The following is a 13531-nucleotide window of genomic DNA, read 5'->3' on the forward strand; positions in this document are numbered from 1 at the left end:
CCCAGGGAGACGACTCCTACACATGGATTGAGCTAACGACCTAACCTCTAGGTTAGACCGGGGCCAACATTTACTTCCCCGTCCGACGGAAGGCGTGAACAGACAAATCTCGTCTCGAAAAATGCCACCGGGACCTTCTGGGATCGAACCCAGGCCGGCTGGGTGAAAGACAACCACGCTTACCCCTACACCATGGGTCCCGGTATTTTTAATAGTGACATCATATCACGTATATTCTGACTATTTTGTTAATAGTTACCTTTTGTTTCCTAATAAGCAAAAGAGTTCATGCTGTCGAAATCCTTGTGCACCCCTTAAATTTTTTTTTCGCAATTTGAAAGACACTTTTGAATAACTTCATTTTTCGATGTAAAATCGAATTTGCAATCAAAAAGTACTTTAGTAAAGCTTTGATAAAGTGCACCGTTTTCAAGTTAAAGCCGTTTTTAGGTATATTTTTTGAAAATAGTCGCAGTTATTTTTTTTTTTATTAATGTCCATGTTTGCCCACACTTGAAAAAAATATTTTTAAAGAGCTGAGAAAATTCTCAATATTTTGCTTTTTTGAACTTTGTTGATACAACCCTTAGTTACTGAGATATTGCCATGCAAAGATTTAAAAACAGGAAAATTGATGTTTTCTAAGTCTCACCCAAAAAAAAACACAATATGAGCAATTCTCGCTGAAACCGTCCCACTAGATGCACATGTTCTCAAATCGTTACGGCAATGTTCTCATTCGATTCAGCGCATCAAAAAACCATTAAAAACAACCTTCGAACCAATGAAAATGTCAGCCGTTAGTCACCTGTAAATAAAAACTTGTATTGAACTATGGATTTTTTCGAAAAAATGCCTTAATTTGGAGAAATGATATCTCCCAAAACACATTACCAAACATCGAAAAGTTATACATCGTTGGAAAGGTAATCGCGAGGGCTTTCTATCGCACCTTGAAAAATATTTCAAAAATTATTTTTTCAAGCGTAATTTTAATGGTTTTTGAGAAACTTACTCTTAATTTTGAATTTTGACCGTGTTCGCAACCACTTATCATTAGGCAACCATTTTCATTCGAAAGATTGGAAGATTTTGCATAAAATCAACTTGAGAAAAGTAGTGTAATGAAATAGTTTTCGCATAGTTATTAACGGATGAAAGAAATAGGTAAAATTTCAGTTAAAAATAACCAATGCTCAGACTTCAGAAATGAGCCTAATTTACAGTCAAAACAAAGCAGGATTGTATTTGAGCCGAATGTTCAGTCATCTGAGGCAAATCTGGACATATAGGATGAAAAGAGACAGCTATTTCAACTATGCTTTCACTCATCAGATCATATTTTTAAATTGTTTATGTAAAAACATACAAATTTCTAAATTTTATGCTTTTAAGTACTCTGAAAACTAATGTCCTTACTTAGACTGTAGTTTCGATTCGCCACATTTCATTGAAGTAATATTTTATGTAAGAATTTGTTTTGGGAAGGTCTGCTTTATTTGTATAACCTCAAACGTGCAAAACTCGATTTTCGTCCAAATCGGACTACGTCCTTTTATTTGACACCACCCCAAAGTTTCGCTTTTTTTTCCAAACAATGTTAAAAACATTCATTGATAAACTGCGTTATCCCTTAAACCGATTCCGATTTCCGATTCCGAACCGATGGATTTTTTTTAAACTTGTTATAAATATAATTGATTGAATATCCAACAAATTGTAGCGTTATATTATTTTTTATGAATTGAAAATACAATTTAAAAAATTTCAATGCAAATAAAAAAATGATCCCAAGATTGTCCCTTGATGTACTTTTTCGAGTACTTTAGGATAAAAAAACGGCAAATTAAAGCGGGGCACTTTCCCGACATTTTCGTCATACATATTTCATTGGGGTGTCTATAGCAACTTTCTCATCATTGAAGACAGCATTTGAATACAACATAATAGTTTTCATGCTCATGTTTTCAGTTTCCTATTTTTTTCATTTTCTTAAAGTAAATGATTTTCTTAACAAAATGAAAAAAATCTTTTCAATGCACTGTTCGTACATTTAAGTATTACCCAATACAAATTTGAGCATTTCAAATTGCTAGTCTTGTAAATTATTACCAAAAATCTGCTAAATAGAGATTTTGAAAATAAATTAAATCCTCTTGCCCGAATAAACTTATAGACTTTATCGATCAAATCAGAATGTAGAAAAGAGTTAACAGAATATTGTCTCCAAATAAACTATCAGCATTTGTTCAATTTTGGCAGAGATAAACGCAATTTTAAAATAAATAGGATTTTATCCAAAATCCTAAAATGAAGTTTGGATGCCATTCAATTATTCGAACGTTTAGGTTCGAGTAGACAATAAAATAATATATAGAGACCGCTAAGATCTATGGTTTTCAAGGGCATCTTCTTGTTTTATGTTAGTTTTTTTTCCAAATAATTTATATAATTCCAATTTTAAATAGCTTTAAAAATCACACCATTCTTACAAAATATCCTTTTCATCCATAGTTTGAAAAAGAGCGAAAGAACCGTTCAAAAGAGCGGCTCTTTTTAATGAGCGAACGAAAATGAGCGGCTCCTAAAAATGAGCGGTTTTGCCCACCACAGCAACTAATAGTCCGATTTTCAAGGTTGAAATATACATTCATGAAATTTTCTGATATTTTCGAAAACAAAATTTTTAAATCAAGACTAATTTTTCAAAAGGGCGTAATATTGAATGTTAGGCCCTTTTAAAATGTTAGTCTCGATTTAAAGTTTTTGAAAATATTGTTTTTGAAGATCGGAAAATTTCACGAATGTTTCATATTTTAACATTATAAATTGGACCATTAGTTGCTGAGATATCACGTTAGAAAATGATGGGTTGTTTGGGTGAGACTTACACCCAGAACTGGACATCGGCATACGAGAGGATAAAGAGCACGATTCGGTAGTAAAATGGTACTGTGTGCGGACTGAGAGGGTAAATCCCGAAATTACCGAGAGTACTTTACTCATGGGTTCAACTTCAAAAAAAGTTCATCTATCAAAAAAAAAGTACCGGTACCGAGACTCGAACCCACGACCTTCGGCATATTGAACCATGCCTTTGCCGTATGGGCCACCATGGTTCGGTGACTAAGTGGCGGTCATTTGTCCATAAAAGCCACTCAATAGAATGAACTGTTCCAATCAACGAATGAACACGCGAGAGGACTATACTCTCGCAAAATAGCACTTTCCTCTCGTTTCTTTTCGTGAGGACTATCTTCTCGTTCTTTAACTTTGGGTGTAGAAAACATCAATTTTCCTGTTTTCAAACCTTTGCATGGCAATATCTCAGCAACGAAGGGTCGTATCAATAAAGTTAAAAAAAAGAATGAGGCCAAAAGCCATACGAGTGCTGAAAAGTTTAACTTATCGAATCCAAAATGTTGATAATATAAAGTTCAAAAAATGCAGTACTACAGTTCTGGAGTTTTTTTTTTTTTTTTTGAAAAGGACCAATAAACCAAATTTTCAATTTTTGCTTTTTGGGTGTTTTTTAATACCCCTGACTCAAGGCGGTTCTAAAAACACCCAAAAAGCAAAAACTGGAAATTTGGTTTATTGGACCTTTTCAAAAAAAAACTCCAGAGTTAACCTTTAACCGAAAACTTGAAATACATCTCAAAACTAGTCATTTTATCCATCAATTTTGTTTTTGTTCTGTGATGTGCACTATTGTGCTTGGAAAATTCTGGGGAATTGGTAATTGTTTTTTTCCACTGCACGAAACGGCAAAGGAATATGCTCCCTTAAATTTTTCAAACTTTTTATACTTTTTTCTACGTTTAAAACCAATAAGATAATTTCATAGATATGACAACACTGAACTGCTGCATACGCACACACCCACAGTCTGTTCCATGCAAAGACAATATCCCCCACACCACAAACTCCCCCTCCCCCTTTATCTCCCAACCCCACCCACATTAGCATCCGACACGGCGAGAAAATCATCATCCAAACCCAACGCAACGCAACACAACTTTATACTGGTGCAAGCAAACCACACTTTTTTATCTGTTTACACGGAAATAAACACAAACACCAGCTCGCAGCTCAACTCAGTCTGAGTAAAAATCTCGGAAAACACATCTCGGCAGCGGCCGATGTCTGGCTGGTTGTTATACATTTTTTAATTTTCTTCGAAAGAAACACAGACAGCAAGATCGAGAAAAAGAGAGAAGGAGAGAAAACGATCACGTCAGGTTTAGCGGATCATTTCTGGCTGCTGCTGTTGCGGCTGGGGAAAATTAATTGATGGAATGAATTGAATAACTGCATGTGGAAGTTGCTGTTTTCATCTTTCTTCCTAGAGATACAGATAAACTCGGCATGTAGAAGATTGATTCGTTTTAGATGCTAGAAATTTCCACAGAATAGAAAAAAGCAAGAAAAAAATGTTAAGGTTATATTTCTATGAAATCATTTAAATTTGCATTATTTTTTAAGCTAACTAAAACGCCAAACAGATAAATTCTTTTTATTGGTGAATAATCAAGCCACAATTAAGTGCAACGAGTGCTGAGCAAACCAAATTTGAAACATTTTGCATGCACAAATTTTGCAATTCCTAAAAACTCGTTTTGAATAGATTGTTCAAATGGACTGTTCGTTTAATCACATAAATTAGAAGCCTACCTGTGTTTGGTCAACCCAAAAACCAAAACAGTGTAGAAAAGTGTCGTTATAAGTGTTGAAAAGTATTACTTTTCGGTACAGCTATTATTATTATTATTATTATTAGCTGTAACTGAACGTCAAAGTGCCATGTGCACCATGGAATTACATGCTGTTTTCCTCAAATATTTAGAATACAATGTAATAATTTTAGGAACGCATAAAACCAAAATTTTTAAATAAAGTATCAAATTTTACATTTAGCCATTATGGTAAATCCGTGATAGAAAAAACTATCATTAAATTTTGATGTTTCCTGGAATTCTTTTTGCTGATCATTTTGTGGCGGAAAGGAGAGAAGTGAAAATAGAGAGATGAAATTTCAGGCATGATAATTGTAGGCGCTGAATATCAAAAACTTGGTATTTTTACAGCACCGCATTAGCTTTTGAATTTTAATGTTTCATTATGTTACGATCTTTAAAATAGTTAAAAATTACAATACTTTTAAAAAAAATAATTCAGTCAGTTCTAAAAAGGTCGCTAGGACATTTTAAACTTATTATCAATCTCTACTTATAGCTCACCAAGTCGCGATGGCCAAGTGGTTAGCATTTTTGCTTACCAATCCCTTTGGACGGGGGATCGAACCCCGACTCGAGCGACTTTGATTTTTCGTTCATGTTCAGAGTTTCAAGTTTTATATTTCCTATATTTTCTCGTTGGGAGCAGATGGGAATCGAACCCAGGACCATTCGCTTACAAAGCGATCTTCGTAACCAGTCAGCCACGGCCGCTCTCTATATTCAAAATTCAATACCTTGTAAACCAGGGGTGCTCAAAGTTTTTGGAGGCCGGGCCAAATTAAAAGCCCGAATGAGCTTGCGGGCCAAATTTACAAAATAGGTTATAAACAAAATTAAATAACGTTTTGATTTAAAAGACTGGAAAATAAATCTATAAGTTGATTTTTTATTTCTGTTATTTTTTAACATTTTCGTTAATTCAAAATAATAGAAAATACAAGCCAGAATTTCATCATTTCATAGAAAAAAAAATTAGAATAAGTTTTAAGCACCCGTAAAGTTAAACTGCAATCTTTAACAAAAAAGAAGAGATTCGACGAAAAAAAATCATTTTATTAAAAAAAACCATTTATTATTGCAAAATTCACTAAAATTTCAATTATTTTTAATAAACCCAAACATGCTCAAATAATTCTAAACAAAGAGGAATGCATTTTTAATTGATTTCAGCTGATTGCACTTAAATTTCCATTGATTTTTTTAAAAGTTTTTTGAAAAAATATTTTGCTCCTGGTTTTTTGAGCATTTTTTTTAAATGGAGGGAAAGGGTTAATCGGCAAAAAGCTTTGTAAAATATTTGCAACAGCCTTGATCCTCCGATTTCAACATTTTGCCTGCCTGAATCAGATGGTAGTCAAACAGATTCGTTATCTAACTGTAATGAGTTCGAATCCAGAAGGAAGGTTCCTAAGTGCAAAGTAAGTTTGAGGATCAGTTCATGAAGGGTCATTATTACTTTCAATTTCAAATTATGCAATTATTACATATTTCTACCAAAATCAAATTTGAACGTTTTATAATTACTTTCAAAAATGTTTGATAAAATTTTTGACGGTATTTAATAGTTACTCCCATTGAAACCTTTGAAATTGTTTTAATTTTTAAAATGTTCGAACAAAATATTTGTGTTCTAAAATGGGGATCAAAATATTGATAAGTCATTTTTTATTAACAAAAAAATTAGCATTAAAAAGATTAAATTAATGGTAAAAAAGTATAAAATCACTTTACAAGTGGTCTACGGGCCATTTTACATGATCATTCAAAATGGGTCCGCGGGCCACAAAAAATCACCTCGCGGGCCACGTTTGGCCCGCGGGCCATACTTTGGTCACCCCTGTTGTAAACTAAAATTAAAACGTTGAACGAAATCGGTAAACCTATGTAAAATTTTCTCATTTTTTAACACTATGATGAGGTCAAAACTTTGATTTGAAAAATATTCGCTCAATGTGAAAATTTAGTAGCAGGTTTTCGTTTGCGCAACATAAACTAAACACATTTTTTACTGTAAAATAAACTACGCCAATTGATTCTACTTCTAATTTGCTTGAAAATAAGACGAAACTGGAGGGGTGGAAAATCAAGATTCTTGCTTGTTTTGGTGGTTTCAACAGTCGCAATAATTGATTTTGATCGAAAAATGTTATCCCCTGCCTCCCTCTACTCTAAAATTTATTGAAATTTTGCAATTTTTTGTTGTTACATAACTGTCGTCCAAAAAGCTTCCTTTTTGTCGCATTTAGATCAATAAGATTTCTGTTTTTGAACTACTCTAAAGTAACTTAGAATTTTTAAATCCATGATGGCAGCCAAAATAGCGGTGATGAAATGTTTAAAAAATACATTTTTTAATTCAATGGGCAATCAACCATTCAAATTTGTCTTAAATGGGGTCGCAGAACTCGAATTTGATGTTAAAAGTCTGAAAATAAAAAAAATACGAAAAAACTTGTTTTTGTTCGTGATTCGATTATCCGAAGTCCTTCGGATAATCGAACTTCGGATAATCGAAACTTTGGATAATCGAGGCTTCGGATAATCGAGTCTGAACCAAGGTCTGAACTGTGTCTCTAGATAAATGGAGCCTAACATTTCAAAAGGGCACATAACTTTTGTAAACAATAGTGTATCCCTTTCACTCAAATGACAGTTTACATAAGGTGTGAAAGAGACACACTCTTTGTTAAAAAAGTTATGTGCCCTAATGAAATGGCAAGCACTTGAAGTAAAACGGTCTTGGATACGGTCTAAGCAAGTGGTACGGCCATTTCACGAATTTTGAATTTCTGTCTTATTTTTTCGAGCGGCAGTATAATTCACAAACAAATTGTGCGCTTCCCAAACACCGACGTGAACTTCAAGTACCCAGATTGCATACAATTTTCCACTGGAGTTGCACTTCCCAAGCACAGATGTGAACTTCTTGAACCTTTCCAATTCAACTTATTTTCCAATTGGGTTAATTTGTTACCATAAAACATGCATCCTTACATTGCTTCACTGCGAATCGGCACTGCTGCTGGTGTTGTTTTTGTTGTTGTTCGTTCTGCTGTCTGCTGTCGATTTTGACACTTCCCGCAACTCCCCGCACACTGAAATCCTCTCACAAACACAGCGTGAACCTTTCTCAAACATACACACACACTCCCCCAACGTTGCGTATTCGTACACACGTCAAATCAAAATAATCGCACACGGGTGTGTGTTACACGCTAAACACCAAACCCAGCGCGCCGCGGTCACGCACACAGCCGCAACAATGGAGAGACAAAAATGTAGCTGTTCTTCTTTCTCCCGTCATACTTTCTGCTGTGGTTGTCTTTCAGCCTAGCCCCGAAAGCGACGACGACGACGATGGAGAAAAAAAAAGTAGTTTTCGAATCCGACCAAATTACGGTCCACTTCCGAGGCGAAAAAACCCTCCAAAACGGCCTGGTTCGGTCACCGAAGGTGGCAAATCCACCTCCCAAGGCACTGGAGAACGCGTTTCACGACCGCACGTCACGCGCACGCACGTTCACGACGCGCACGGGCTGCCCAAAAAAAGATGGTCACACACGCACTGCTCACTCTCACTCTGGTGGAGGAGCCCTGCTGCTGGATTGACACAGCCTGTACAGAAACCCGAGCTGTCCACTTTGGATGAAATCGCAACGATGACTGGTTGGTTGTCTGGCTGGTTTGTGTGCACTGCTATGCTATGCTGGCTGGCTGGAAAAACTCGACGCGTGTTGTTTCGTGCTGGCGCAAGCAGTTCCGTATAGGCGGTTTCACTCGCACGCCGTACACCAACAAGAATCAACGAGCTCTCCGGACGTGGTAGAGTGGTTGACGAGGTCTTAGAGGTCTTGTATTCGTAAATTTATGGAACTGCTGGGCAGTTTCGTTTCGTTTCCCAAACACGGACGCAAGAATCGAGTACTCGCGACACAAATCAACTATGATTTAGGAAGATTTACTGGAATTTGTGGAAATACTCATGGCGAGGTGAGTAAAGGTTATTATCATTTTACGGAGGAACAACAAGACAGCTGGGAAGGATGGTATCGGAGCGAAAACAGAGAGAAGCGCGCGGCTGGTGAAAGAGAGAATGAAGATTGTCAAATCAGTTTTGTGGTTGATTTCGATGGAATAAGACGTGTTGTTTGTTAATTGCAAAATATCTGTATTTTTTCCGTACTGTACGGACACGAGACATGGACCTGCATGCACTTGAAGTTCTAAAACGACGAGACCTTTCGCGGCGTGTGTAAGAACAATGTATGAAGGAGAAGCATAAACCATGAGGTGACACAACTCGTGTTTGGTTGGCCAGCATTATTGGTCCATGAGAAATCTCTTTTTTGAGTAAAAGAAAAAATCAGATTAAAATATCTAAACCAATATTAATGGTCAGTTCGTGCTTTCCATTTCATTAGAGCACAAAACTTTTGTGAACAAGAGTGTATCCCTCTCACACCTTATGCAAACTGTCATACGAGTGAAAGGGATACACTATTGTTTACAAAAGTTTTGTGCCCTTTTGAAATGTTAGGCTCCAGTTCTCAAATTTTCTATAAAAAAATATGTCAAAAACTTGAATCCTTCTTACCACACCCTACAATCCTTTATTGTGAGTCTTCTTGTGAGACTGCAGCGCCACCAGCTGGATGAATCGCCGATCACATTGATCACAAGCGTGAGGTTTTTCTCCTATCAGAAAATCAAGAAAGCATTAGATTACTTATTAGACTGTTGATAAATCAAAGCAAAAGCCTTACCGGTATGGGTCATAACGTGATGTTTAAGGGTTTCGGCCTTCCCGAATGACTTCTCGCAGAAGGTGCACTTGAACGCCTTGATACCTTGGTGAACAACCTTGATATGGCGACTGCGACCACCTGGAAGAACGAAATTAAGTTCTTCAAGTTTCTTTTGATAGTTCAACACTTACCGATAGTGGAAAATACGGCACTGCACACGTCGCAGGGATAAACCTTCTCTCTGGTATGAGTGTTCATGTGGATTTTCAACTCCGTCACTGTCGTTTTCTTTAGCCCACAAACCGAGCACGTGTACCGCTTAATACCTGTTGAATTAAAGATTAATTTTGTTAAACTTAAGATAAATAAATTGAGATCCCCAACCTTCATGTCGCATCATGTGGACCTTCAGCTTGCTTTGACTCTCGAACCGTCGATCGCACATCGTGCACGGAATCGGATGATTTCCGCCGTGCGAGTATTTGTGAATCTACAAGTAAATCCATGTAATTTTACCACGAACTATAACTTTCTTCACCCTTACCCTCAAATTGGACGCCGAGGTGCACGTCTTGCCGCACTCGTCGCAGATGTGCGTCGGCGTTTCCGGCTCGCTGTTCGGCTCGTGCTTCTTCCGCCGGTGCATCTGCAGACTGACCTTTTGCTTGAAAACCGCGCCACAGTCGGGCACGTCGCACGCAAACTGCTCCCGCTGCTCGCCGGTGTGCTCCAGCTTGTGGTGAATGTGCATGTAGTACCTGGACAAGTCATTGAATAAATTATTTGTGTTAATTCCATTGCATGTTTTCTCACCACTTGGAGAACATTTTTCCACAGATGTCACATTTGGCCTCCTTCAACCCCTGATGAACTCGCTGGTGACCCTCGAAACGCTTTTGATCGTAGAAAAACTTATCACACTTGTCGCATTGCAGTTTGCTGAAAGCAAAAGATTGCCAGACTTACTGTTACAATTACAACACTCAAACTTACTCTCTCTTTTCATTCGATTTCTTCTGGCTGACCGAATATTTCCTGGTTCCGGTTCTCTTTTTGTACGGACCTCTCTTCCTCCTGGGTTTCTGTTCCTCCATTGAATCTTCGCTGTCGTAACTCTCCGAACTTTCGTCGTCCGATGACGAAGAGTCGTCCTCCTTGTCGTCATCGCCGATAGAGCTTTGAGTAAAATAAATTTATCCTCAATTACCTATTTTCAAGACTTCTTAAAACAGCTCAACCAAACCTCGCACCATCCGGCTGACCATCCTCGTCCAGCATTTCGACCTTAACATCCAGCATGTTCTGGTCAAATTCCTCCTCGTCGGCTTCACCGAGCTGAAATTGCAGTGCCTCCAGATTGGGCTTGTCGTCGTCCTCCGCAAGCGGTTCCACCTTCGAGATCTTCCCCTTGGCCGCCTTCAGCAGCTTTTCGAACGCCTCCAGACAAACCGTCCGGAAGTCATCAAATTCAACCAGCTTGGTGTAGCAACTCTGGCAAGTTACGTCCGGCAAGTCCATCGTTATTGGCTAAAATCAAATAAAAATATAAAACAACTCAAATCTTCACTTTAAAAAAAAAACCCTCCAAGAACAAACCTTCAGCGAAGTGAGCGTCTGGTAGATGCCGGACACGGAACTGAACTGCACCGTCGAATCGTCAAACTCCGGTACGCCGCTGGCACAGACACGACAAACCATCGACGGTTGGTCCATCGCGTCGCGAAAGAAATTCGCAATTCTTTTTTAGAGGAAAAAAAACTTATCAAAACTTTTCCCCGTTAGAAAGTGTACACAAAGCACCGCTAGCTTGTTTTGGGCAGGATTCTGTTTTGGTTTACGGCTTCTTCTGGGCCTTGCGTCTGTCATACGAGACAGACAGACAGAGAGGCAGGGGTGGTGCTGAACTGTTGTACAGTCAGAGTATGTAGTTGTAGGATGTAACAAAATGGGTCGTTTTGCGGATATGATCCGCATGATCCCCTAGGTGTACTGAGCTCGAATCCCAAATATGAGCTTGATTGGTTGCGACAGGACCTTGCGCTTTGACTTTGAAGGTTAAATGGGATTTAACCCGTAAAATCGGTGCGTTTTGGTTTTTGCCAGTTTTGAACCCCAAACAGCTAAAGCATTTTTCAAAACCCTCTCGAGCTCATAGGTCGTATTCCAGGGTTCGAACTGCTTGCAGTTTGGACATGGTGGAAGGAACTGCTTCATCAAGAGTCGTTGTGCAACCTGCGAAGGTGAGCACAAAACTCAAGCTTGCAACACACTCAAATTATGCTTCAATTGCGGTGGCGACCATTCGACCAAGAATCGGAGCTGTCCAAAATGAACTGAGTTTGTAAAAAATCGGCAGCAAGCAACGGCGAGGCACCAACCAAATCGTTCAATGTTTAGTATCGCAAAAAGTTTTTTTTTTTTGCTAAAATTTTTATTTTAGTGAAATCTTACATTTTTAGAAAACCAATTATTACAAAACAACTGTGCTTGTGTAAAATGCCCTTTAAAATACTTTTTGCAATTCCGTCGTGAAACTACTCACTTTTCCTGTCAATCTCGAAAGACGAAACAGCCTACTTTTCCCTACCAAAAATAACAGAATCGAATAGTAACCCTTTTTAAAACAAATACTAAAAAGTTGAACTTTTCAGCACTTATTACGAAAAGTAATACTTTTCAACATTTTCTTGATTTAAAAGATTAATTTGACTAAATGCATGAACATTTGACCTTTAACTCTGTTCAAAGGGTTTTTTTTGGGAATTGCAGAAAATGTTGTATGGAACTCGTTGCAAAACTTAGATCCCATTTTCTGGTGATAATTTTATCATATTCGTGTTCCTGAGACAATTTCACAGTATGTAGAAACATGCATAAAAATGTTTATTTTGATCCATTTTAACTCTTTAAAAAATAAAAATTTAAAAAATTTAAAAAGCTGCTTTTTTCTGGTGTCATCTAGTATCCTTGGAAACGAGCTTGATTTGCAATAAATGTGAATCGAAGATTTTTTTTAACTTTTATTTTTTAAAGGGTTAAAATGGATCAAAATAAACATTTTTATGCATGTTTCTACTGTGAATTTGTCTCAGGAACACGAATATGATAAAATTATCACCAGAAAATGGGATTTAAGAGGTCCCCCGAGCAAAAATGTACAACCAAAAAAATCACTAAATGTAAAAGTGTCTATTTAATATGTTGAACTGCCTTACCCAAAGCGTTCTCTGTCTCAGATGTCCCCTACAAGCTGTAGATCGAACCGAGTTGATATCTGGATGGAACACTTTTTTATTTGAGTTTGAACCTTATTATGCTATTTTTTCACTAAAATGCCAATAACTCCCTGTAGATTTAACCAATTGGGATGCTCTATCCTGCATTTTTAAGCCCTTTCAGATGCATTTTGAATTTTGAAAATAAATTGAGTTTTGCCTAAGTTATAGCCTTTTTAAGATTTTTTACGTTTCAAAATTTGTGTCCCGATTTGCCCCACTTCCCTTCAACCTAGAGTGTTCATATTTTGGACAGATGCTAATTTTATATGTACAAACAACCCCTGAAAAATTCAGGCAGATTGATGAGGTCGATGCGAGATGGGTATGCTTTGCTCGTGGACTCGCTCTTAATATTTACTGAAAACTGTACTACTGAAATTTTCAGTTAGTTTTTCGCTGAACTCCAGTTAAAATTTGTATGGAGCTGTCAAAGTTTGCTGAAATTTCAGCAAGTTTTCATTTACTGAAAATTTCAGTAGTGCAGATTTCAGTAAATTTAACTGAATTCAGTAACGAGAAATTTGTGTGTAGTTATTTCAATTTTAATATTTTTGCCTTCCTCACCTCACTGAGGCAAGGCTATAAAATCACTCGAAAAATGAACTTCTTAAATACACCTCCTAGATATACCTTCACGTATACCTATCGACTCAGAATCAAATTCTGAACAAATGTCTGTGGGGATGTGTGTAGACACTAGCGTGTCCCAAAAAAACACGAAGTCGAGGAATTCAATGTGCTCAGTTCTCAAATGATAGAAAATCATGTT

At 37.3% G+C, this 13531-nt stretch overlaps 2 protein-coding genes across 4 annotated transcripts in view; both read right to left on the reverse strand.

Moving 5' to 3' along the window:
- The window catches only part of LOC120421455 (rho guanine nucleotide exchange factor 11), a 156593-nt gene extending 148184 nt beyond the window's left edge, over window positions 1-8409 (reverse strand). The window contains exon 1 of one of the 3 annotated variants that reach the window (XM_039584666.2): window positions 7734-8409. The gene's annotated coding sequence lies outside the window, so the exon portion shown is untranslated. The remainder of the gene's footprint in view (window positions 1-7733) is intronic. The other 2 variants (XM_039584667.2, XM_039584668.2) reach the window with 2 other exon arrangements.
- A 914-nt stretch (window positions 8410-9323) lies between these two features.
- Window positions 9324-11326, reverse strand: LOC120421459 (zinc finger and SCAN domain-containing protein 12-like). Its single transcript, XM_039584670.2, has 9 exons — window positions 11081-11326; window positions 10728-11011; window positions 10478-10660; window positions 10298-10423; window positions 10029-10242; window positions 9869-9974; window positions 9676-9810; window positions 9503-9622; window positions 9324-9434 (listed from the first exon to the last, which is right to left on the reverse strand). Exons 1-9 carry the CDS (start codon window positions 11195-11197, stop codon window positions 9340-9342), a joined length of 1380 nt encoding a protein of 459 aa, XP_039440604.1. The 5' UTR covers window positions 11198-11326; the 3' UTR covers window positions 9324-9339.
- Between the last annotated feature and the right edge of the window lie 2205 nt (window positions 11327-13531).

The sequence above is a fragment of the Culex pipiens genome, chromosome 2 (genome assembly GCF_016801865.2).
Source record: "Culex pipiens pallens isolate TS chromosome 2, TS_CPP_V2, whole genome shotgun sequence".
Classification (NCBI taxonomy): domain Eukaryota; kingdom Metazoa; phylum Arthropoda; class Insecta; order Diptera; family Culicidae; genus Culex; species Culex pipiens.

What these genes read in the sequence shown, in the direction of transcription:
- LOC120421459 (XM_039584670.2), bottom strand. Translation starts at nt 11,197, where the DNA reads ATGGACCAACCGTCGATGGTTTGTCGTGTCTGTGCCAGCGGCGTACCG. An exon ending in GGTCAGCCGGATGGTGCGAG is followed by an intron (nt 10,661 to 10,727) that starts GTTTGGTTGAGC and finishes TTTTACTCAAAG; the next exon opens with CTCTATCGGCGATGACGACA. An exon ending in AAATCGAATGAAAAGAGAGA is followed by an intron (nt 10,424 to 10,477) that starts GTAAGTTTGAGT and finishes TTTTGCTTTCAG; the next exon opens with CAAACTGCAATGCGACAAGT.